Source organism: Pseudorasbora parva, chromosome 6 (assembly GCF_024679245.1).
Source record: "Pseudorasbora parva isolate DD20220531a chromosome 6, ASM2467924v1, whole genome shotgun sequence".
In the NCBI taxonomy this organism is placed as follows: Eukaryota; Metazoa; Chordata; class Actinopteri; order Cypriniformes; family Gobionidae; genus Pseudorasbora; species Pseudorasbora parva.
In genome coordinates this window covers 13460799-13486221 of record NC_090177.1, presented here as the reverse complement: position 1 = coordinate 13486221, position 25423 = coordinate 13460799, and the positions used below count along the sequence as shown (strand labels likewise).

The window sequence follows — 25423 nt, the reverse complement described above, 5'->3', positions numbered from 1 at the left end:
TTGAATTTCACTCTCAAAAGAGACTATTTTGACTATTTAGCCACAATACAATGGGGTGTTACTACATTAAATGCATGGTGAATGTTTATGGCTTGTGGACAGAAACCCCTCAAAATTTGTTAAAGCAAAAATGGTTTCTCCTGGTTTGCACGTCAGCACTGTTTAATCTGATATCTTTGATTTATAACAGAGAATTATGCGCTGATCGCTTCCCCCTAGAGCTTGCAGTATCGATGTTATTAATTATGTGGCGAATTCAAAAGCTTTCTCACTGGATCTCCCCGCGCTGTGCGGTAACGGGTGATTGAGATCCGCCCATGTATGAGCTCACGCTGGGCTATCTATTATATTCTGTGCCGCCTGAGTTTTAAATGTTAATCAAACAAAAAAGAACAAATAAATCACTCACCGCTCTGACTGAATGATTTTTGTACCTTTAAAAATTATTAATCTATATTTCATTTATACAGTGAAGATTGTATGCAGTTATTTTACATTTGATTAGTTATTAAAATTGTGTACCTGAAAAAAGCTGTTTATTTCATTTGTATCTTATATTGAATAATTTAAGCTATTTGTAATTGGATTATTTGTTCATATTTTATTACTGATTTTTTTTCTTGTCTTTAATAATGTTTTAAATTTACAGTATAGCTAATAGATTTTGCTGTAGTACACAAATTGTAATAGAGAATTGTGATATTTCACTGGTATCTAAACATTTGAACCACTGACCCAACCAGACCAGTAAAAAATCCTTAGCATTTGCCTTCTCTACCTAATATTTACAAATTACAAATGCAATGAAAATACACTGCCAAAAATTAAAGTATCGGTATTGGACTCGTTCTGGAAAAAGCGGTATCACTGCATCCCTACTTGTTTTTATAATAAAAGGATGCAAACCCAACGGAAATGACATGTTTAAGCAGGTTAACAGCCTCTCCCTCCTACAGATAAGTCATCATTTCCTTTTTTCTCACACTTTCAAGTTCCATTTGAGGGGTAAAGTGATGTTCCAGTGTTCTCACACACTGAGTTTCAATTGAAACCGTTCTGTTGTGGGAAACAGATGAACTCAGGCTAACCAAAAAGACAGTCCATTGATATGTACACTAAAGGTTCATCAGATGAACTCCAAATAGACTGGAAATACAGAAAAATGAATCCAACTGCGCTGTAGGGATGTTAAAAAAGAAGAAGAGCAGAACAGGAACAGATGTCCCTGGTAGCTTATTCAAGATAAAACTATGAAACACGTCTGACAGTGGTTAGTGTTACAGTAATACAGCTAAACCGGCCATAACGATAATGAATAATGAATTCCCGTCCAGACTTAATTGTATGAGTGCGGCTCCAAAAGCCTAACCAGAATGAACCAGGCCACAGTCACATCTACAGCGCCAGAAGGCTTGGGGACTGTCATTCTTGCTCTTGTGTAGAACATTAAGATTAAATCATTTCTCTGCCTGAAACGAGGGAATGTACAGTAATGGGCCGAACCCTTTGAGTCACCCCTTCAGTTTCAGACACTCAGCAACACTGCCAGGCCTGATGAAACCACAAACACTCTGAGCTAAAGTGTTTAAGAAAAAAACCTGTTTCCCATAGACAAAGGGCCAAAGAGGCTATGACCATAAATCTTTGCTCTGAAGGCAGCATTCTCAGACATTATCACTCCCAACCAGCTCATAAGCGTGTGTGTGAGTCAGTGTATGAGTATAAAAGTGGCCGTGGAAGTGAGTATGTGCAAGCTAGCATTGGTGTGGATGTGTATGTGTGTGTATGCCGGTTAAAGCGAGCAGTAGTCCAGGTTGCTGTCTGGCGGACGCGGAGCCGTAGGGAGATTAGTCGGTGGGCAGAGGCTCTGCTGTAGTAACAGCTAAACTGATCTCTGCCATGCGTTCGCATAGAACCGCACGTACACAGCGGCGCCAGCCAAACGCCTCCTCATAACACAAACACTCATACAAAGGCAGGGGTGACCTATGTGTGACAATTCATTGCTCAATTTTGCTCAATGCAAGACTGCATGATGTAGATGTTGGCCACATATATCAGGGCTAATCTAACGATTTATGGGTCTGAGTAAATCATACTAATCCACCATTTTCCATTTCATTTGATTGCAATTATCTCTTTCTGATGATGTGATTGTTTTCATACTTCATTTTAACCAGAAACGGCGACAGACATTGTACTATTTAAAGTTGCCAGATCCAGTAAAAAACGAATGCTAAATTTAACCCAGAATTTCCAGAATAACCCAGAAAGACCACTTAAATTAGATGGGAATGGGCTAATTAGTGGCTTTACCCAGGCTAACTGGAAAGAGAAGTGCAGGAGTCAGCAAATCTTCAGTTCATCTGTGAAAGGGATCTTCCAGCGAAAACAATCATCTCATCTGGACAGCAGTGATCTGCTGGATATCCCGGGTGTTTTTGAAAGAAGTCTCTTATGCTCACTGCATTTATTGGATCAAAAATACAGTAAAACAGTAATATAGTGAAATTTTACAATTTGAAACAAACTTCATTTTCTGCATCGTTATTCCAGTCTTCATTGTCACATTCTTCCAGAAATTATTCTAATATGCCAATTTGTTGCTTAGCATATTAAAAATGGATATGGATTAGTTAAACACGGTGTTGCCAAAGTTGATATTGTGGCTTTATAAATGGTCAGACATTTGCATGTCGTCATATTAACATTTGACCGAAATCAAACTCGAATGGAGTTTTGGGGTTTTGACCTGCAAATGTTAGAGAAATTCAGACATGCATGTTTTGTCCGCCATTAGGACGGCCACATCTGAGGAAGTAACTGCATTGCATTATGTTTTCATCAACTTAGAGGTTATAAAGTTTATTGTAGCTATGTGGGCGCTCAATAGAAGGAAAAGCAATGATGAGCTTTTATAAAAGTGTTGTATATAAAAATCATATCTCACGCAATCTATTATAACAAAGAATCACACATCAAAATATTTCCCTGTTATCACATGCATGAAGAGGGAGTGTTTATGATCACTATGATGGCATTTAGAAGCGTGTCAGAATGTGCTATTTTCTTATCTAAACAGAAGTGGCTCTGTGATTGCAATAAATGTAAACATGAACAGAAGTAGAACTGCCTTACAGGGCAAATTAGTGCAACTGTAATCACTTCTGCAAGAGCACTTAAAGGGATGATTCCCCCATAAATGAAAACCCTGTCATCATTTATTGACCCTTGTTATTTGAAACCTTATGACTTTCTGCTTCTTCTTTTTTTATGTCCTAAAATGCTAATTTCCAGTTTTGTATGTTCATGCTTACCATGTCACAATTACCAATATGACAATAGGGTTTGGTCAATCCCAAGATGACATACCAAGTTTAAACAAATGTGCTAATGTCTCCTTTTGTATTCCAAAGACATTCAAATTATAAGCTTTCATCGTTGGGTGAATTTTTCCTATATCTGCTCCAGGTCATTTAAGGTTTGTCCCTGTAATAAATTCACTGCTTCATTCTATAGTGACATCACATAAAAGTTCTGTAAAACTCAGCTGGCACCTTTTTAACAAAGATACGGATGTTGATATCTACGCTGATATTATAATGTGCTTGTTTTTCCAAAGGCTTACTGAAAGACAGACATTTCTAATTTATTCCACCACAGTATGAATGTGTGTTCCTACTAGAAACTATCACCGAAAGTCAAGAGCTGCTCCATATATGGAGGGAATGACTGGAGGAGTTCAGAAAGCTGCAGACAGTATGTTGGATACGTTGAAGACAGACCACAAAATGGACCTCTTGTGATAGACTGCTAAAGAACACTTTATGTCTTGGTTTACATTAGATCGTGCCTTAAGACTTAGGAGATAGGCATTACCAAAAGCCAGACAAACTTCAGCTACCAAACCTACTAACGAATCATTTTATTATTAGCATACCGCTGATGGCGACAAGTGCTTTGCACAAAATCCATCATGTAGTGAGATTGCCAATTCTCAAAGAAACTTGCTTGATGGTGACTAATGTGGAAACTAAACCATGGGGCATTCGGCATCTTGTCAAAACATGCCCTTATCAGCAGAGTCTATAAGTCTTGGGACACCTTCTCGCCGAGCCAACAGGACTCACAGGGAAGGCGCCCAGCTGAGAAAACCTTCAACCACATTTCAAACAGGCAAAAAGATTCCCTGGCACCCCGTAAGTCCTCTTATTGAGTTTTTACAAGCTGGTCTAGTGCCAGTTCTGGCCTGCGCTGCCTGGTTCATGCCATCAGCCCAGTAAAGCATAAAGACAGTGCGGCACCTTATGCTGTATGCTTTCATGACCTCAGTAAAGCATTAATAGGCTGCGGAAGGTCCAGGGCATCAGATGGGAAGGTGAGCATGATGGGTTCACATTCTTTTCCCAAAAGGACATCTGTACCCTGCACTTTTTGGTCTTTTGGATCTGGAGTTTCACTCTATTGGGAGGTCTCTGCTCCATAACCAACCCAAACACAAGACTGCTTGTTCCTTTCAACTTCATCTAAACACTACTGTGAAGAATTATGGGTGAAAAAACATAGCCTCCAGCAACCAATTCCCTCCACTCAGTCACAACGGCACATACGCTTGGGTTCGGCAGACTCCTCTATCACTGAGTTCCTCCAGGTGTTTTTTTCTAAGGATCACATTGTCAGCTTGGTAAATGGCTTATAGGAAGTGAAGTAATGTGTGGTTTCTGGATTCACATCATTCATGTCATAATTTATTGGTGCAAACCGGTGAAAGATGATGACTCAAAATACCTCAAGCAAGGATTATATCAAAGTAACCGTAAAAGGCTTGAGTGCTGAGAACACAGAGCTTATTTTATCGCAATAACATTATCATTCAAAAGACTGGGGTCAGTAAGATTTAAAGAAATGCATACTTTTGTTCAACAAAGACACATTAAATTGATCAAAAGTGAAAGTAAAGATATTTATTATGTTTTAAAAGATTTCTATTTTCATGGCTTCCACAAAATAATGTGAAACTTCATTCAAGGGAAAGCACATAATGTGCCGTATGTCCTATTGACCATGTAGAAAATAGTAAATGTATGAAGCGTGATTGATTTTCACCACAGCTTCAGTGTCTATTTATAACGTAGGCAGCGGGATGATTCTAGAAAGCATTTGACTGGACTGAAAATCTGATGAGAAATTGAAGTGCAGCATGATCACTGATCCATATTGGCAGAATATTTTAAGATATGTGAGTGCAAGTTGCTTTCAGTTAAAACAGCTTAAACATACATTTTAATCTGGGACTACACTTAAGGCTTGTCTGTGAAACCGGGGAAAAAATCTTACTGACCCCAAACTTTTCAGAAGAACATAAGTAGGACTTGATTTTTACCAGTAAAAGCAAATGTGGGTGGTAATCAGAATTCCATGGCAAAGGCTATCATCCTCTCTAACCAGGAAAACAAGTCACGGTGCTCCGGTTGTCTGCATTGCCATATAAATATGTGGTGGAGTGGCTGTAATTGGCACAAAGGAATAAGCTATTCTGGGAATTTTATTAGGAACTGTGAATATAGTGCAATACCATAGTATTGCAAATGTGACTGGTACATCCCTGTGCAAAACATGGCATCACAAAGTCTCTAGATATGGCTCATGTACCTCTTTCAGTGCAAATCTATGAGCTGCTTAGATTTGACTGCTTAGAAAGTAGCCACAAAACGTCATCATTTATGTCCATGCACATGGTGCAGGATTAGTCCCACACCAGGGTTGAGGTTTGAGGGCTGTTACAATCCCTAACACTAGATATGGCAACAGCGATTCTCGCCTTAGCAAGCACCACTAATTCCTAACATATATGACTTCCCATTAAACCACTGTAAAATATGGTTTACTTTAGAGTCTTTCACCATGCCAGCGCTCAACATGTCACATTTTCCAAGAGCCTGTAGATTAAAAAATTATTCTGAAACAAATTGGCTTCACATTTGGTCTGGTTTTCGATAGTGTCCCCAATACCCCCCACTTACCGTGCCGCTGACTCTGACATCATACAGGCGTGCCCATTCATCCTCATGGCTGTCCACCATCATGACGCTGTCCTCCTCCTCTGAACCCCATTCCGCCTGCAGGTCCAACCGTACCTCCTCGCCGAGGGAATGCATGCCAATGGCAGGGAAAAGCCCATCTGGAGCCACAGGCACCACCACTGACCCCACCTTCCATTCACACATACACATAAAGAGAGCTCTGTTAAAGCATTCCATAAAGTTAACCACTATTTTACAGCACATTATAACTGAGAATAAAGACTGCTCTTTGAAATGATGTCTGTATCACTCCTGGCCCTACTATCTGGCCTGCAGGAAAACCAGTCATCAGAAAACAACCCTCAATTAGAAGACTAGACTATTGTGTGTTCAAAGACTTTATCTCTACAGATTCTTGTATCCACTATAATGGAGTAATAAACAAAACCATTACACACATTGGTCCATAGAATTCATAGTTTGATGTAAGAATGCTTAAATATATAGTTTCTGATTATTTTCACATAGAGCTGTCAATGTTTATACGTGTAATTAATTAAATTCACATTTATTACATTCTACATTACAATTTAGAATGATCTGTTATCAGAGGTGACAGTGTCCATGGAGTTCAGAAATGTACATACACAAATCCCACAGTTAGCTAACAATGTATTAATAAACAATGTATTAATTCAATTAAATATATTTATTTAAAAAAAAATGCATTTATTCAATTTGACATTATAATAGCTTATGATATATAGCCTATACATATACACACAAACACACTATATTGGCAAAAGTATTAGGACACCCCTCCAAATCATTGAATACTTGTGTTCCAGTTTCCATGGCCAAACCTGTATAAAATCAAGCACCTAGACATGGATGCTTCTACAAACATTTGTGAAAGACTGGGTCGCTCTCAGGAGCTCAGTGAATTTAAGCGTGGTGGCGTGATAGGTTGCCATTTGTGCAATAAGTCCATTCATTAAATTTCTTCACTACTAAATATCCCACGGTCAACTGTTAGTGGTATTATAACAAAATGGAAGCAATTGGGAACAACGGCAACACATCAAATCAGAGTGTGTTCAGCGCATGCTGAGGCATACAGTGTGCAGAAGTCGCAAACTTTCTGCGGAGTCAGAAGCTACAGACTCCAAACTTCATGTGGCCTTCAGATTAGCTCAAGAACAGTGTGTAGAGAGCTTCATGGAATGAGTTTCCGTGGCTGTCAGCTGCATCAAAGCCTTACATCACCAAATGCAATGCAAAGCATCTAATGCAGTGGTGTAAAGCACACAGCCACTGGACTCATTGCCACTGGAGAGCATTGGAGATGTGTTCTCTGGAGTGACAAATCACGCTTTTGTCTGGCAATCCAATGGATGATTCTGGGTTTGGTGGTTTCCAGGAAAACGGTATTTGCCTGACTGCATTGTGCCAAGTGCAAAGTTTGGTGGGGATGGGGGGGTGGGGTATGGTGTGGGTTTGTTTTTCAGGGGTTGGGCTTGGGCCCCTTAGTTCAAGTAAAATGAACTGTTAATGCTTCAGCAAAAGACATTTTGGACAATTCCATGCTCTTAACTGTGGGAAAAGTTTGAGGGTGGCCCCTTCCTGTTCCAACATGACTGCGCACCAGTGCACAAAGCGTCAGTCCATAAAGACATGAATGAATGAGTTTGGTGCGGAGGAACTTGACTGGTCTGCACAGAGTCCTGACCTCAACCCCATAGAATACCTTTGGGATGAATTAGAGCGGAGACTTTGGTTCCCAATTCTTATTTGAGCATTCTCGTTTCCTTGAGACGCAAGGAAAAGACGTGAGGACGGAGGAATTTAATCAAGTGAAATTATATATCCTCGCTCCCTTTAACGTAACTTCAAAGTGACGTCAATTAATGATGACTGCACCGCTGGGTTTAGTCAGATTCTTGAACATTAGAAATAACTATTTATCTTGTAAGCTTCAGCCTCCACAAAATACCAAATTTTTCCATATTTTAATTTATATTACCAGTTATTATTAACGACGAATTCCAGTTATTAACTGCGTTTTATTCCCTGTATAGTATTAGTTTCTATTTGTTTCTCTATTTGTTTTTCATTTTCTTGTGCTTTTATATAATTCTGCAAATGTGTCTTGTTTTGTACATGTAAACATAATAATAATAATAATAATTAATAAACTGTGGCACGATGTGAAGGGGGAGGAGAATTAATGCTTGCGTCATGTTTAGTTGATAAAACACTTCCACAAAGGATACATCTGTGTATCCTCGCTTATGACTTCTCAGGAAGCCTCCTCCCTCCTTGATCCTCGCAATGCAATTAGAGAATTGAGATCTCCTACAAGATGGCTGAGCTCCATCGGTTTCCGGGTCATAGGATGGAGGACAGAGTAGCAAGGAAACGAGGAGGGATATTGAGAAGCACCCTGTGAGCAAGGCCTTCTCATCCAACATCAGTGCCTGACCTCACAAATGCCCTTCTAGAAGAATAGTCAAAAATTCCCATAAACACACTCCTAAACCTTGCGGAAAGAGTTGAAGCTGTTATAGCTGCAAAAGCCAGGCCAACTCCATATTTAACCCTACGGATTAATAATGGAATGTCATTAAAAGTTCATGTGCATGTAAAGGCATGCGTCCCAGAACTTTTGGCAATATAATGTATATGGTCGTAAAGTCAGTATGATTTTTTTATACATTATATTCAACATTATATATAGTCATTTACTGTAGTAATGTCACGGAACCTCTGCAAACTTTACGTTTTTTCTATCGCAGTGCTCATTCATTGGACTATCATGGTGCTCACTATGTCCCACATCTCATTCTATTAATGCACTAAACATTTAAGAATAAACCATCTAAAATGGTTTAAATAATCATACTACTAAAACTAAACATGATATGATTTAAATTATGTCTGCACTTTCACTTTAAGGAGAGCCGTTCCAGCACGTATGCGCTTTAGACAATCAAAGCCATTAAAGCACAGTCACATCAAATCACAATCAAATTTAATCGCAAGAAAGTGTCAAAATTACTATTCCCAAACTGGAAATGGTTAGTTTATCCAAAAAATGTAATTCTGAATTTACTCACTTTCATGTTGTTTTCATTAATATCTTATATGAATATCTTTCGTTACACAAAAATCATATATACCTTATAAATACATTAAGCTTGAGCCTTGGATAATACTAATTCGATATCATATTAGTTACGTCTTCAAGTCTTCTTAAGGGACACACTTTATATGATGATCACACTTTTTTAATGTGGGATGTAAACAATGGTTAATTACCATTACAATTATCTAGTCTAAATGTTTGCTCACTTAATGTATTTGCTATGCATTATATTTATGTTGTATAGCTTACACACAGCACAAGGAAACTTGCTTTTAAAATTTAAATTGAATTGACAAAAAAAAGTAAACAGCCAGTGATAAAATAAGATCAAATTACAACCCCTCCAGCCTCCTTTTGGTTTGGACCACTGACCCTCAAAATGTCTGTGCACGGTCCTACTACAGAAAGTGAATAAAATAATCAAATGTAAAATAATACTGGATAGTCTGTCTTCATTGTAAAAATTAAATAAAGATGAATCCTTTCTCTTTTTCTTTTGTTGTTTGATTAACATTAATGGCACAGACACCAGCAGGATTATTAGGCTGCTGTCACTTTAAGACAAGAATGAACTCATACTGTTATACTTCGTTTTCTTTGTTTGCATTTTTTACATTCACTTAAGATAACCGATTGCGTTTAGGTGAATACTCGCCAAGATGGGCATTTTGCTTACATCTTTTTGTATGTATTTGAAGGTTTAAGCATAATAACCTGGGAAAAAGTATTTAATATGACAAGCTGTTTAAGTGGCTTTATGTGTGTTGACAAACCTGCAGGAATTAAAAAAAATTATGTGCAATAGAGAGTCAACTCTGTAAAGAAAAGAAAGAGCGAGAAAGTGCAGCTGGTAGCGTTATTGATAGAAATGAGTATTGGAGCCATTTCAGATAGTTCAGCATCGATATTTATCATTTATCTGTGACTTCGGTACCAAGGCATGGCAACTCACCTCCTTGCCATTCTTTGTGAAGAACACAGTGACGAGTCCGGCATCAAAAGTGTCTGCATAGATTCCGCAACCGATTCGGTCACCCTGATTACATTTAGGACCGAATTGCTGACCGACAGGGTTGCCGTTGTACAGCCTGTGAAAAGGAGAGATAAAGTCATCTATGAATTGTAACTGGAAAGCTTCATGGAAAGAAGAAGTGATCTTCAATCAAAAATTCCACAAGGTAACTAAAGCTTACACAGTGTCTAGACTAGGGATGGGTAATGAAACCTGGTATTAAATGAGCCCCGGTGCTAAATTATGAAAGACCACAGTATCGATAAGAAAATGCACTTATTGCGATGAAGAAAATACACTTGTTTATTATCACTAAATAGACGTTACATTGCGAATTCTGTATCGCCAGCCGTTTTTATAAGCAATAATATTAAACCATGTGTTACATTGTCGCCTAGTCGAAAACCAGGAGAGAGAGGGAGAGGGAGAGGGAGAGAGACACGACAGTCCCTGCTTAATGAGTGACGACGACCAACAAAAGCTTAATCTGGTTACACTTCAGTCCTGTGTTATTAATCTAATTGTATTTTCAATTTGTGTTTCCAAGAATTATAAATAGATGATGAGGTAAAACTATTAAAAACTTGCCGCAATCCTTATTGCGCAACTGCCTTCCCTTCACAGCTGTGAGCATTGGTTCCCCCCAAACCCCAAACTTAATGCTAGAATCAGCACAATCCGTGATTATTGTAAAATGCAGTCTCTGCTGTTTCTGAATTGCGGGACATGTTTGTTAATTAATAGATAGAGCTATTAAAAGCACAATACTCCGTGCAAGAGTTTCCAACTTCAAGGCGGCTTTTGCATGTGCTCTTTGAAATCATTATATACTTCAGGCTTCGTGCATGTGCGCGTCTAAACCATCAAATATACACAACAAATAGCTTAGGTGAAAATGACCGCTTGGAGATTATTCACTTAAACACAGTTTATGTCTTAAATGGGCGTTAACTGTTGGGAGAAAATATTATGTATATTATTATATCTGGACTTAAAGGGGCAGCGTCTAATAAACCCTGACGATTGCAATATGTCTTGACGATTGTGCCATACTGCCATTAATGTGAATCCAACAACAAAAGGCGAAGAGAAAGATACTCGCAGCTTTAAAAAACATTAATCTATCAATTTGTACAGTGAAAATTATACAGTGTTATTTTATATTTGATTACTTTATTAGATGTCTTTTGAAGGCCATTACCTGAACACTAATGTTAGACCTTCCTGGAATTAAAGCACTGTATTTCAAATCCATTTGTCCTTCCTATGAGAAGTATCGCAAGTGCTTGGGGTACGTCATAAATAGAACAAAGCCCAAGTTTACTGTCTGGGATTTGTTGTGTGGTGCCAGTGTAGACAACATCACTGATTATAATGGGTTCAATTGTCTTTTGTCGCATCGCTTGCGTCCAGTGTAGACTAGGGTAGGGGTGTGCACGAATAGTCAAATATTCGATCTGTAATTAAAGGTAGGGTAAGAATTAGAATAAAGGTATGAATTGGTTAAAAAAAACTTTTTTTGTCCAAATTTGTTTAAACTTTCTTTATATATCAATACATAATTCAAATGTAAGTACTCTGAAAAAGAACGTATAAAAAATGAGTGTCTGTAGACCTCTCACAACTGTTTTAAAGACAGCTCATTATTTCCATTCACTCCACCTTTTCTTTGCAAAGCCCAAAAACACATGAACGCGCTTCACCGGCCGATCAGCTGGAAGGCGCGTTATTTACCTGAGACGAGCAGAGTATATGTAGTGACATCATGTCAGAATCACATGAAATAAAAAAATCTAACTTTATCAGTATGAATAAAAACAAATAAGATGTCATTAAGTACTCACTATCAAGCTAGAATACCGATACTGGTAAAGTTTAAAATATATTTTTGTTTGATTCGGTAACAAGCTAGTTATAAGGCAAAGAAAACGGGTAGCATCGATACATGTTTTTCCAATAACATCAGTTATACTGTGATGAAGATGAATTTCTTGTAAGATTCATAACATACGGTGTTTTGCATGTAAGAGTTTCCATGATGAAAGCATTGTTGATTAGTAGTAGCTAAAGCTAACTTAGTTCTAAAAAAAGTTCCTGGATGCGGTGCACTAGCTTTTACACATGCGTTTTGTTATCTAAAGTAAAATTTTACGAAATTCAACACGACAGCGATAAACTTGACATACTGAGTATTTATCATCTCTACTAATGGCTAAGTGTATAACATTCTAACTTCATGATAAGTAATTTTATGTTAGCTATATTAGGCAGCAATGTGTGCTAGTGATACATGCTTCATGAAAACATAAAACGAAAAAATGTATAATCAAAATGAAAGATTACCTGTCCAGCAAAAATACAGCCAGCAAGGAGTCGTTTTTCAGCCCCTTGAGGTCCCTCAGTTCTCGCCACCGTTGGAAAGCCACGCCGATATTTACTCGCGTTTGATTTCTTTGTTTATCCAAAGACTTTTTGTGCATTGCCTTCTCGTACTGTCTTCCTTTTTTTGCATTGTTTGCCTTCGCTGACTGAAAAACCCGGCACTGTGCATTTTGAATGCTCTTTCTCTGCCATTATTTTGCCTAGGTTTCGTGCCTCTTGAACTCCTCAAATCAAACTAGCGCGCGCATGTGGGCAGATCCTGTAGCGAAAGCGGTGGTCGCCATGGTAGCGAGAGAGAGTGACAGTCGCCCAAGCCAATCACTTGTTTCGTCCCGAACGAAAATAATCAGCGGTGTTTATTGCAGATTAAAAAGTCTAAAGTCACTTTTTCAGAGTTTACATTTTAATTATGTATTGACATATAAAGAAAAATTTAAACAAATTTGGACAAAAGTGTTTTAGATCATTCTTACCTACCCTACCTTTAATATTAAAAAACTTACATACTATTCAAATTTTACTGTGCTGCTTTGTTGGCCCGTAAATGCAGTGCATCCATGATAAATCCCTCAAAAACTCGCAGTTATAATTAACTGGGTGGCACTGTGGAGTGTTAATAAGTGTTTTTTATTTGATCACATAATGTCATCATCTGCCTTGTGATGTCTTAGATTAAAATTGAAAATGAACTGAAAATGACCCCAATGAGAAATCACATCAAATCCAAACCAGTTGAATGAGCAAAGACAGCTGTCCATCACTGCATTCACGAGCGTAGGTCAGGGTAGCTGCTCCCTGAGTGAGAGCGAGATAACTTATATAATAGAAAAATTATCTCGAGACATAAGCTTCCTTTAGATTTTGTCAGGGTTTAAGAACAGAAAACAAAGTGTTGTTAGAAACTTCTCTTAACACTTATCGTTGTCTCTACAATGTGAGCGGGGCGTGTTCTCTCACCCGAGAATAATGTCATCCACATGGTGATATTGTTTTCTCAACATAAAAATGTGAAACAATATAAAGATGATAACCATACTAAGTATTGAGTGAATACGTAGGTTCTGCATGATAAATGGCGCAAGTCTGCTTTATTATCGCTTTCCCGCTTATAATGCTTTTGTTCTTTAGGTCTATATTTTGTTTACACATACTGTTAATTGTTTTGAACTAAAAGAAAACCTTAAGGGTGCGTTCACACTTGTAGATCCAAAAAGCAAAAACAAAACATCTAGTCCTGGTCCGCTTAGCGTTCACACTGGCATTTTTAACAGCGAACCTAAAGTTACCGAAACAAAGGCATAGGGAGACGGTCACAACCTGACTGGTCGACTTTTACGACGTAGGAGCTTGCTTACCGAACATTCAAAACAATGCTGTGTGCTGGATTAAACGCGATCATTTTATGCGTGTACATATGGCATTATTTTTACCCGCTAAGAACTCATGAAGTGCTCATAAAATGTTCAAAACATTAAAAACAGCACCAGGATTTCATCCGTTGTATGCAGAAAAGAGACGGCCGTCTCTTATGCAAAAGAGACAGCAGTTCTGTCATCTGTACCGACAAATGTGAAACACAGATTCTTTGATGAGAAGAACCAGGTATGCTTTTTGTGCGTTTTTTCTAGCATTTTCGAAACATGCTCGTCGGACCAAATATTGATGAGGCACTTCCTATTGCTCTACGTTTGTCCTCTAACATTAATGTTATTCATTTTGGATACACCGATCTTTCCGCGTCTTCAAATCAGCTGACTATGCGTCGCATCCTGTGACATTACATCTGTTTTTTGGTCTGTTTACATGTCTTTGGTCCGTGTTGCGTTCATATATCAATTGAACCGCACCAGAGTTCGTTTGGAAGCGGACCGAGACCCATCTTTTTAGCAGTCTCGGTCCACTTGTTTGGTGCGCACCAGGGTTCGGATGGCAGGGTTCACATATGTTCAAATGAACCGCACTAAACAAGCAATCGCACCAGGGTTCTTTTTAATCGAACCAAACATGACAAGTGTGATACTAAGATATAATGTTAATTTGTTGTGTACTGATCATCTGCGTTTCTCCGCATTAACCACGCCCACTTTAAATGTATGACCAATCACACAATAGTTCTCAGACACCCGCAAAAAAAATGTTCTGCTCAGGTGATGTGTCGAGAACAAGATGCGAGAACTCCTAAACCAGGGCTTTGAGAAAAAAATGACGTAATTTTGTTCTCGCACCACTGGGAGCGAGAACTTTTTTCTCTGTTCATGCAGAGTATGTTGAAGCCTTAACAGGTCTTTGAGGATCTGAATTCTAGTTGATAGACAGGTGTCCAAATACTTATTTGCAGCTGTATCATACAAATCAATAGTTTTAAAAAATCATACAGTGATTTCTGGATTTGTTATTTATTTAGATTGTGTCTCTTACAGTGGACATGCACCTACAATGACAATTTCAGACCCCTCCATGATTTCTAAGTGGGAGAACTTGCAAAATACTTATTTTCCTCACTGTAAGCAGTAGTTCTCAAAGTGAACTTACTTCCCATCATCAGCATGATAAGCAATTGAGTGTGGAAGCCAGCCAGGTTGATGGTCAAGTTTGTAATATTGAGGAACCAGCCCGACAGCAATTGTCCCTCTCACTCCAGTATCCATAATGGTCACCTTGAAATATCATAAAAACATTAAAAACACGAGCATCAGTATATGTGCAGCACAGCTGAGCAATTCTGTTTTTTTATGACAGTTTATTTTTAAATGACTAAAGGGCAAAAGATATCTTTCAGGGATTTCTAAGCAAATGCCAACGGTTGTGTGCGTCACGAGCGGTACTGATTCCAAAATAACAGACGGTGTAGGAATCAAGAGTTAACAAGGAGCGTTCGGCTGAGTCACAGGATGGAAATGTCAGGTAACCTGCTATTAAGAATTTTAACGTCTCGGCTACTACTTATCTCTCCCTTATATGCAAAGCATCTTGGAACAACTTCCACACCCTCTCCTCGGCATCCTCCAAAAAGCTAGTAAATTTCCAACATACAGCTATGAAATTTAGAAAGAACTGCCAAAGCCAATTTGTTAATTTTCTCATGCTCATTAATCAAGGTCTCGGACAGACCGACCAGCTTAGTTGAAAATTCAACACAGAATAGGATTTGTTGAATTTGAGGGACTATCGTGCAAAAAATATGGATTAATCCTGCCACACATGACTCAACTGTTGTAGCCATACACTTGGAAGGGGCAAGCAAAGCATAGACAAATATATCCAGTTATTGCACCACAAACTAAACTTAACTCTGCGCCCTCGTTCAAAACCACAAACGGACTTAAAAAGGGACCCAACCACTTCCAAGACATTTAAGTCCAAGTTTCCTCATCTTCCTTGTCGTTTCTTTCGAGGATTCGCTTTCCAAGCTTTATTATGCTACTGTAAATCCTGATAGCCTATATATGAATGCTTGCTGCTGGTTCCAAGTCTTTTCTGCTGTAAATTCAATGCACAATGATTAATTTAAGGGCACTCAATTATATAACCACAACTTCAACAAAGAACCGTGCCATGAACCTTGTGGCTACAAAATTCCACATGGAAGCTCCAGGCAAAATAATCAATTACACTAATAGAGATATTTCCACTTGACTAAGGACAAAATTGATTTGCACATGCACACGTGAGCACACTGAGAAAACAGAAGCAGGGGTTAATCACTGTATGGCACTTCAATGTTGAAACAGGCGGTGAAGGTCCAGCAACACAGTCCAATTGTTGGTTTTCCTGCCCACAGTGGCTAAAATGAAACCCCTGTGAAAGTGTAATGAGGAAACATGAGGACGACGCTGACGCATATCCCGACTGGCAGATGACCTTTATGGAGAAGAAGAAGAAAAAAGTTCCCAGACTTTGCAAATCTGAAGGATTCTGCGTCACAATCAGGTGATGTAGAGCGTATAAAGCAAGAGCGAGTTCTTTATCGATTACTCATAGCTCACTGCTGCAGATGTCACATTCATTTCCACTGGCTGCAGAAATTCCCAGGGTGCACACTCACGCACTGAGTGACGCTATTGGTCAATAAGATTGCAATACAGTTCAGTTTAAGACATCTGCTTTAAGAAATAGCCTTTTTTACAAGCCACAGTTGATTATTAAATTAGAATAAATGTCAGTCTCAATCTCAGTCTCAGTCTTTTCTTCAAAGATGGGCAGAACCAAAATAACTCCTAATTTCCTAGATTTAGGAGACTTTTCAAAACCAATCAGTCATGGGTTGGTTGACTATAATTAACGAAAATTAATTTGTTACTTCGATACTAAAGATGAGGTAAAGAAAATGTACTGTGACTAAATTAATTTCACTTACAGGGTTAGTTCACCCAAAACTTTTAATTCTGTCATCATTTGGTGCGCTCAAGTCATGTCAAAAAGATCGTATTTACTATGGAGCTAGAAATATGACAAAATGATCTGAATCTGAATTGTATAAATCTGAATTATTGCCAAGTGTAATCTAACAAAATTTAATATTATGTTGCATTTTACATAGTTCTGCATTTGAATTTTTAAATGTTGAATATAGAACTTTTGAAATTGAACACATCTCAAATGTTTATGTCGAAATTGTATAGACATGTATTTTTAAAAAGTCGATATTTTGTTCTAAATTAATAGACTGGAAATATTCAGTTTTTGAAAATACAAATTCAAGATTTCAGATGAAGAAGAAATTCAGAATATCAAATTTAATATTCTAAAATTCAAGCTGCAGAAATTCAGATCTTACAGAATAAAGGATGTCAGAAAATCAGATGGTGCTCCGTTGGATTTATTTCATTTCATATTTGTAATGGAATAAAGAGAAGATCAAACGGCCCTTTTATTCTTTAGTTTAGTTTAGATTAATGCACGGAAAATGAGATTTCTGCTAGATTTCAAATTTTTTGTGTGGTTTACCGCACAATTAAATAAAACAGGCCGGGTTGATTAACATTTCATATATCGGATACACATTTTTTTCTGTGAAACATGTTCAAGTGCACTCATTCAACCACACACCGCAACAGCTATACAGCCAATGTACACTCAAAGGCTGTCCGATTTCACGCACTCGTTTTCATTCACTCGTTCAATTTAACCATGTTAGTGGACTAAAGTAAGGAATAGTAAATGAGGGTTTAGGCGGCAATTTTTGATTTAGCTCTGGAGAATGACAGTTGACGTCAAAAGCTGAGATTTTCTTCACTAATCAGCTATTTGTAAACCACGCACAAAAAATGAGAAATCTAGCCGATATCTCATTTTCCGTGCATTCATCTAAACTAAAGAATAAAAGGGCTGTTTGAGCTTCTCTTTATTCCATTACAAATAGGAAATGAAATGATCAGATGGTGCTCCGTTGGACTTTTCTGACATCCTTTACTCTTCCCTGATGGTGACCTCTGGCCTACTTTCTGTAAGATCTGAATTTCTGCAGCTTGAATTTTAGAATATTGATAATCTGAATTTCTTCTTCATCTGAAATCTTGAATCTGTATTTTCAAAAACATTATAAATATATGTCCAGTCTATTAATTAAGAACAAAATATCTGCTCTTTGAAAATACATGTCTATACTTCGACATAAAAAAAATTCAGATGTGTCCAATTTCAAATGTTTTATAATCAACATTTAAAAATTCAAATTTATGTGAAATGCAACAGAATATTCAATTTTGTTAGATTACACTTGTCAATAATTCAGATTATACAATTCAAATTTAGATAATTTTGTCATATTTCTAGCTCCATAATTTATGAGCTGAAAGCACATGAACACAACCACAAAGTCATAAATAGGAGTGGGAAGCTTTTGATTTTCTTTAAGCCCCAATGTTTATTTGTTGGGTGTGTGTCAGTGAGCAGAATACCACAATATTTATAGGTATTTAGCAGTGATATTGCCAGGCTTTTCTTATTTACAACAAAATAGGCTAATGGTCGGCACAAAATATACTAGCTTTCTAATATAAGAACATAATAAACGATACATTTTGCAGTGGCTTCAGAAATTAATTAAAAACATTCAAAAAGCTAAACAAACCTGATGCACATTCTTCATTCATAATTTTCTAGATGCATTTTTGTGTAGTTAATTAAAAGAGGGCACACATGAAAATTGACGGACTTGAAAGCACCCGACATTGTAAACACGACTTCCCAGTAGGACTTGAACGCACCATTTCACTCACCCTCACGTCGTCCCAAACCCAAATTCCATTCATCTTCGAAACACAAATAAAGATACTTTTGATCAAATCTGAAAAGGTGTCTGTCCCTCCATTGACAGCTACGTAACTACCACTTTGACGCTTCAAATATATCACAGAGATGGTAAAACCGTATGAATTGAGCAGTTTGGTCGACATTTTCTGAAGAGACACAATCACTTTATACGCTGAACAGCTTCTGTTTATCTTCACTGATCAACGTTTATATGTTAATAAATGCCTAAATTCAATCTGTTCAACATATGAAGCGATCGAGTCTCTTCAGAAATGTTTTACTAAACCGCTTAATTTATATTAATTCATTCTAATTTTACAATGTCTTTATGAAGTTTTTGAAGCGTCAAAGTGTCAGTTGGGAAGCAGTAAAGAGAAGGACAGAAAGCTCTCCGATTTCATTGAAATATCTCAATGTGTGTTTTGAAGATGAATGAAAGTCTTAGAGGTTTGGAAAGACATGAGGGTGAGTAAATAATTATATTTTTGCTTGAGCTAACCCTTTAAATATTACAACTTGCATCTGCACAGAGAATGAGTCTCTCGTTGTGAATGAATCACTCCCACATCACTAGATGATGAATATAATGCAATATTCTAAATGGTCTCTAAAACGACCAGCTATGTGGAGGAATTCACAATACAGTATTTTCTAAAAATTAAAAGTTTGAATGAATACATCATTTATGTTCATGAATTAGAATTATGCATTTTAATGACTGAACATGACATGACAAAATATTAAACATCAAACGTCAAATGTCAAACGATGACACAAAAAAACACTGTGTGTACATAGGACTCATCAGAGTAACGTACAGGGTGTTACTTTCCCACTCCAATCCCCCAGAGAGGAAGTTCATCACACCAGCTCAATCTGCCAGCAGCAGAAAACCCATCAGAGCTGTCTCCCGCCTCAGATACACATCCAGACAGCTTCTACTGTGCTTCATAAATTAAATCATGCTTGCCCTCTCCCAAAGACTAATTTATAGCCCAATCCCTGCAAGTTTTCCGGTACTAAATCACCTGGGAGCTTCTTTTTCGAACTGTATTTTATAGCAAAGTTGCTAGAGAGATAGCGGTGATGTTGGAGTACATCAACTCAAAGGGCAGTGTCTATTTTGACATGGAGGGACACAGGAAACATTACACATTTTAAAAACAGACTAGTCGGTGAACTGTCTAAACGGCTAGTAGCTCTTGAAATTTGTTGTCAACCATGAATTTGTAAGTGATTTTAACTCATTTATTAAAACTCCCAACTTATAAATCCTGCACAAATCAGATCATGACATCATCCTATGTGGATAATTACAAATCAGAAGTCATTTAGAAAACGAATCCTATCAGAGGTGATTTACAATAGACAGTAACAAAAATTCTGAGACATTAAAAGTGTCAATGTGTCATATTAGATCTTCATTACTACGATTTTTAAACAGCATTTACATTTGAAAGATTATTTTCTTTGCAAAAAATATTTTTTTCTTTGCCTGTCAATCAAAGACCAGATGCAAGCAACAAACATTTTTAAAATCAAAAACATAAACCTAAAATATAATAAGACGTCAACAGAATCATAATGCAATTTAAAACATTTATTTAAAATAGTTGAACTAACTTGATATCTTGGAGCATAAAGTTATTAGTACTTGGGTTACTGTATTTCCTAACAAAGGCAACAGAAAGGGTGTTGAAGTGATTCTAATGTTTTTAGCAACCCGACAACATAGGTGTGCTTCTTACCTCGAAGTAACAGTTTCCTTTTGATAAGGGGCGTGGAGCCACGTAGCAGCCAACTTCATCAGAGTTCCCTTGGTAACTACAGCAGGGAAGTAATAAAAAGCTTAACCTCTAATAACCAGAGCACTGTTGCTATAGGTACATTATTAAAATGGCCAATGATGAGTGGACTAGCTGCTGAAATCAGGTTCAGTTGTGTTTCTACATGTTTCACACCAATATGGATGAGCTTCTCAATCTTAATTTAAAAACTAGATTACAGTTAATTTTCCATATTATATATATATATATCTATACATTAGGGTGACCACATGTCTGAAATTAGGAGCTCTGTTGCGCATCCTGTAAGACATAAGCAGTGGGATAATTTCAATTATGTCTGTATTATTACAATACCACAACACGAAATGTAATAAAAAATGTGACTGGTGTTAAAAATCCATTTGTGCAGCCATCATGTTCTAGGTAGGGAAAATAACCAACCAATGCAATCATAGAGAGGGATTTTGTTTTGTCAAGACGACTGTGTGGACAGAGCAAAGAAATTGTATAAATTTATTTTTGTAATAAAATGTGGTTTTAACTGGCCTTTTATATTTAGCAGACTGAATAGGTCCTGTAGAGTAAATTACATTGTATAACATCGAACCTGTTTAAATTGAGTGCCAGTCACAAAGCCGGTCACAATTAACAAAGCTTAGATTTAAAACTTGTTATTATCATCCAATGTAATTGCAAATAGGCTTTCCAACTAATATAAATTAATATTTACATAGTATAATAGTAGTAAATGTAACTCTCACACACGTGTCATGCATATTGTCCTGCAAAATCACATCTATGGGCTGCAACAAAGCAATAACCAGGTGGTCACCCTAAAGAAACACACCATTACATTGTTACAAAACATCATTATATTTCAAAGAAATTCTGTTCTTTTGAATTTTCTATTGATCAAAATATCCTGAAAACAATCATGGTTTCTATAAAAAATATTAAGTGAGTGAGCGAGTGAGTAAGTGGGTGAGTGTGTGAGTGTGTGAGTGGAGTGTTGAGTGGGTGAGTGGAGTGTTGGGTGAGTGAGTGAGTGAGTGAGTGAGTGAGTGGAGTGTTGAGTGGGTGAGTGGAGTGTTGGGTGAGTGAGTGAGTGAGTGAGTGAGTGGAGTGTTGAGTGGGTGAGTGGAGTGTTGGGTGAGTGAGTGAGTGAGTGAGTGAGTGAGTGAGTGGGTGAGTGAATGGGTGAGTGAATGGGTGAGTGAATGGGTGAGTGAATGGGTGAGTGAGTGGGTGAGTGGAGTGTTGGGTGAGTGAGTGAGTGGGTGAGTGGAGTGTTGGGTGAGTGAGTGAGTGGGTGAGTGGAGTGTTGGGTGAGTGAGTGAGTGGGTGAGTGGAGTGTTGGGTGAGTGACTGAGTGAGTGAGTGAGTGAGTGAGTGAGTGAGTGAGTGAGTGAGTGAGTAGGTGAGTGGGTGAGTGAGTGGGTGAGTGAGTGAGTGGAGTGTTGGGTGAGTGGAGTGTTGGGTGAGTGAGTGAGTGGGTGAGTGGAGTGTTGGGTGAGTGAGTGAGTGAGTGAGTGAGGGAGTGAGTGAGTGAGTGGAGTGTTGGGTGAGTGAGTGAGTGAGTGGGTGAGTGGAGAGTTGAGTGAGTGAGTGAGTGGAGTGTTGGGTGAGTGAGTGGAGAGTTGAATGAGTGGAGAGTTGAGTGAGTGAGTGAGTGAGTGAGTGAGTGAGTGAGTGAGTGAGTGAGTGAGTGAGTGAGTGACTGAGTGACTGAGTGACTGAGTGACTGAGTGAGTGACTGAGTGAGTGAGTGACTGAGTGACTGAGTGACTGGAATGTTGGGTGAGTGACTGAGTGAGTGGAATGTTGGGTGAGTGAGTGGAGAGTTGAGTGAGTGAGTGAGTGAGTGGAGTGTTGGGTGAGTGAGTGGAGTGTTGGGTGAGTGAGTGGAGAGTTGAGTGAGTGAGTGGAGGAGTGATTGGAATGAGTGGAGAGTTGAGTGAGTGAGTGGAGGAGTGAGTGGAATGAGTGGAGAGTTGAGTGAGTGAGTGAGTGAGTGAGTGAGTGAGTGAGTGAGTGGAGAGTTGAGTGAGTGAGTGAGTGAGTGAGTGGAGTGTTGGGTGAGTGAGTGGAGTGTTGGGTGAGTGAGTGGAGTGTTGGGTGAGTGAGTGGAGAGTTGAGTGAGTGAGTGGAGAGTTGATTGAGTGAGTGAGTGAGTGAGTGAGTGAGTGAGTGAGTGAGTGAGTGAGTGAGTGAGTGGGTGAGTGGGTGAGTGGGTGAGTGGGTGAGTGGGTGGGGTGTTGGGCGAGTGAGTGAGTGAGTGAGTGAGTGAGTGAGTGAGTGAGTGAGTGGAGTGGAGTGTTGGGTGAGTGAGTGATTGAGTGAGTGAGTGAGTGGAATGTTGGGTGAGTGACTGAGTGAGTGGAATGTTGGGTGAGTGAGTGAGTGAGTGAGTGAGTGAGTGAGTGAGTGAGTGAGTGAGTGAGTGAGTGAGTGAGTGAGTGAGTGAGTGAGTGGAGTGTTGGGTGAGTGAGTGGAGAGTTGAGTGAGTGAGTGGAGGAGTGAGTGGAATGAGTGGAGAGTTGAGTGAGTGGAGGAGTGAGTGGAATGAGTGGAGAGTTGAGTGAGTGAGTGAGTGAGTGAGTGAGTGAGTGAGTGAGTGAGTGAGTGGAGAGTTGAGTGAGTGAGTGAGTGAGTGAGTGAGTGGAGTGTTGGGTGAGTGAGTGAGTGAGTGAGTGAGTGGAGTGTTGGGCGAGTGATTGGAGTGAGTGGAGAGTTGAGTGAGTGGAGTGGAGAGTTTAGTGAGTGAGTGAGTGGAGTGTTGGGTGAGTGAGTGGAGTGTTGGGTGAGTGAGTGGAGTGTTGGGTGAGTGAGTGGAGAGTTGAGTGAGTGAGTGGAGAGTTGAGTGAGTGAGTGAGTGAGTGAGTGAGTGAGTGGGTGAGTGGGTGAGTGGGTGAGTGAGTGAGTGAGTGAGTGAGTGGAGTGTTGGGTGAGTGAGTGATTGAGTGAGTTGGTGAGTGAGTGAGTGGAGTGGAGTGTTGGGTGAGTGGATTGTTGGGTGGGTGAGTGAGTGAGTGGGTGGAGTGGGTGAGTGAGTGAGTGGAGAGTTGAGTGAGTGAGTGGAGTGTTGGGTGAGTGAGTGGAGTGGATTGGAGTGTTGGGTAAGTGAGTGAGTGAGTGGAGTGTTGGGTGAGTGAGTGAGTGAGTGAGTGAGTGAGTGAGTGAGTGAGTGAGGAAGTGAGAGAGTGAGTGAGTGGAGTGGAGTGGAGTGGAGTGGAGTGGAGTGGAGTGTGTGAGTGAGTGAGTGAGTGAGTGAGTGAGTCAGTGAGTGAGTGAGTGAGTGGATGAGCGGGATGAGGGAGTTGAGTTAGTGAGTGGGTGAAGTGAGTTAGTTGTGAAGGCCAAGTATGATAACCTATAGCCAGAATTTGTCCTCTGCGTTTACCCCATCCAAGATAGTGCACACATGTTGTGAGTAGTGAGTAGTGAACATATATACACACACACACACACACACACACACACACACACACACACACACACACACACACACACACACACACACACACACACACACACGGAGCAGTGGGCAGTAGGAATGTGCAATTAATCCTAATTGATTTTTCGATTTTGGATTAGGCTATTTTGGCTTCCAACTAGGGGTTGAACAACTTGACTTGCCAGCGTCTCTCTACTAATAGTGAAGCTGTGGGTTTTATTTATCAAGAAATATATGTGCTAGAACTTTTCAGTTTCTAATCTATTTTATTGATAAATCACAGAACATGCTGACAATACATTTCTGCTATACTGAATGGTTTTGTGTGAGGCACGTGCAATTTCTGCGTGATGTGCTGTGTGTGCGTTGCAATGCAGCACGCATTAGTTTAGCGCAATGATTAACTTACGTGTACAATAAGCGTGCATTCTGCCAAACAATTTTGATTATCTAGATGGTATAATCAAACATATCTTGTGGAGAGCTCTCGGAGTATGCATTTATTTGTAATTTTTAACTGTTGAAAACAGAGCTTATCCTGAAATTGATTATCCTGTTGCGCCCTCTATAGGCCAGCGACTAGTCGATGTCAAGCTTAAAGCGTCATGGCAGAGAATTAAAATCGACTAGTCAGTGCAACCCCTACTTCCAACGATTATGAAAACAAGATAATCATCATAAAACGATTATTGTGCTGCAATCCGTCCAGCGCACCTTCCTTTCCTTCACAGCGGTGAGCTTCTGTTCCCTCCTAAGCCAAACTTAACATCCAAATCAGCCGAATAAGTGAGTGTTGTAAAATGCAGTCTACTGTTACTAAATTGTGGGATGTGCTTATTTGAAAGAGATAATGTTCCCAAAGGCAGCCTCATGTGTGCACGTGCCTAGAAACATCAGTAAAACAGTACATTGGATCTGTGCAGGTCTTAAAGTGACAGCAGCCTAATAAATCTGCTGCAGTCATAATTATAAATACAAAACAACAAAAGATAAAATCCTTCACTGATATTGAATGAATAACTTTTGTAGTTTTAATAAGAATTAGTCTTCAACGTATAGTGTTATTTTACATTTGATCGCTTTATTCAATTTCTGTTGCAGGCTATTATTATCTGAATATGTTAGTACTTCCTGAAAAAACATATAGCACTGTGTATATAATTAGTATTCTTGTTCTGTTGGATTTATTTGTTTGCAATTAGTTTTGTTCTTAATGAATTGCTGACTGTTTATTTGTCTTCTGTAACTGACTTTTTACTTGCATTAATAATCTAATTAGTTTTTGCTTAAGTATCGACACTGACATTTTTGATACTGACCAAAATTTCACTGACATTTAAAATGACTCATATCATGAAGACTTTG

The 25423-nt window shown here is 38.7% G+C and overlaps 1 protein-coding gene across 2 annotated transcripts in view; it reads right to left on the bottom strand.

Annotated features, from left to right (window-relative positions):
• spryd3 (SPRY domain containing 3) overlaps nt 1-25423 on the bottom strand; it is a 69210-nt gene that overhangs the window by 36838 nt on the left and 6949 nt on the right. For both annotated transcript variants that reach the window (XM_067445699.1, XM_067445698.1), the window contains exons 3-6: nt 20566-20641; nt 15095-15219; nt 10121-10256; nt 6024-6212 (exon numbers count right to left, since the gene is read on the bottom strand). In XM_067445699.1, the coding sequence (XP_067301800.1) occupies nt 6024-6212; nt 10121-10256; nt 15095-15219; nt 20566-20641 (526 nt within the window). The remainder of the gene's footprint in view (nt 1-6023; nt 6213-10120; nt 10257-15094; nt 15220-20565; nt 20642-25423) is intronic.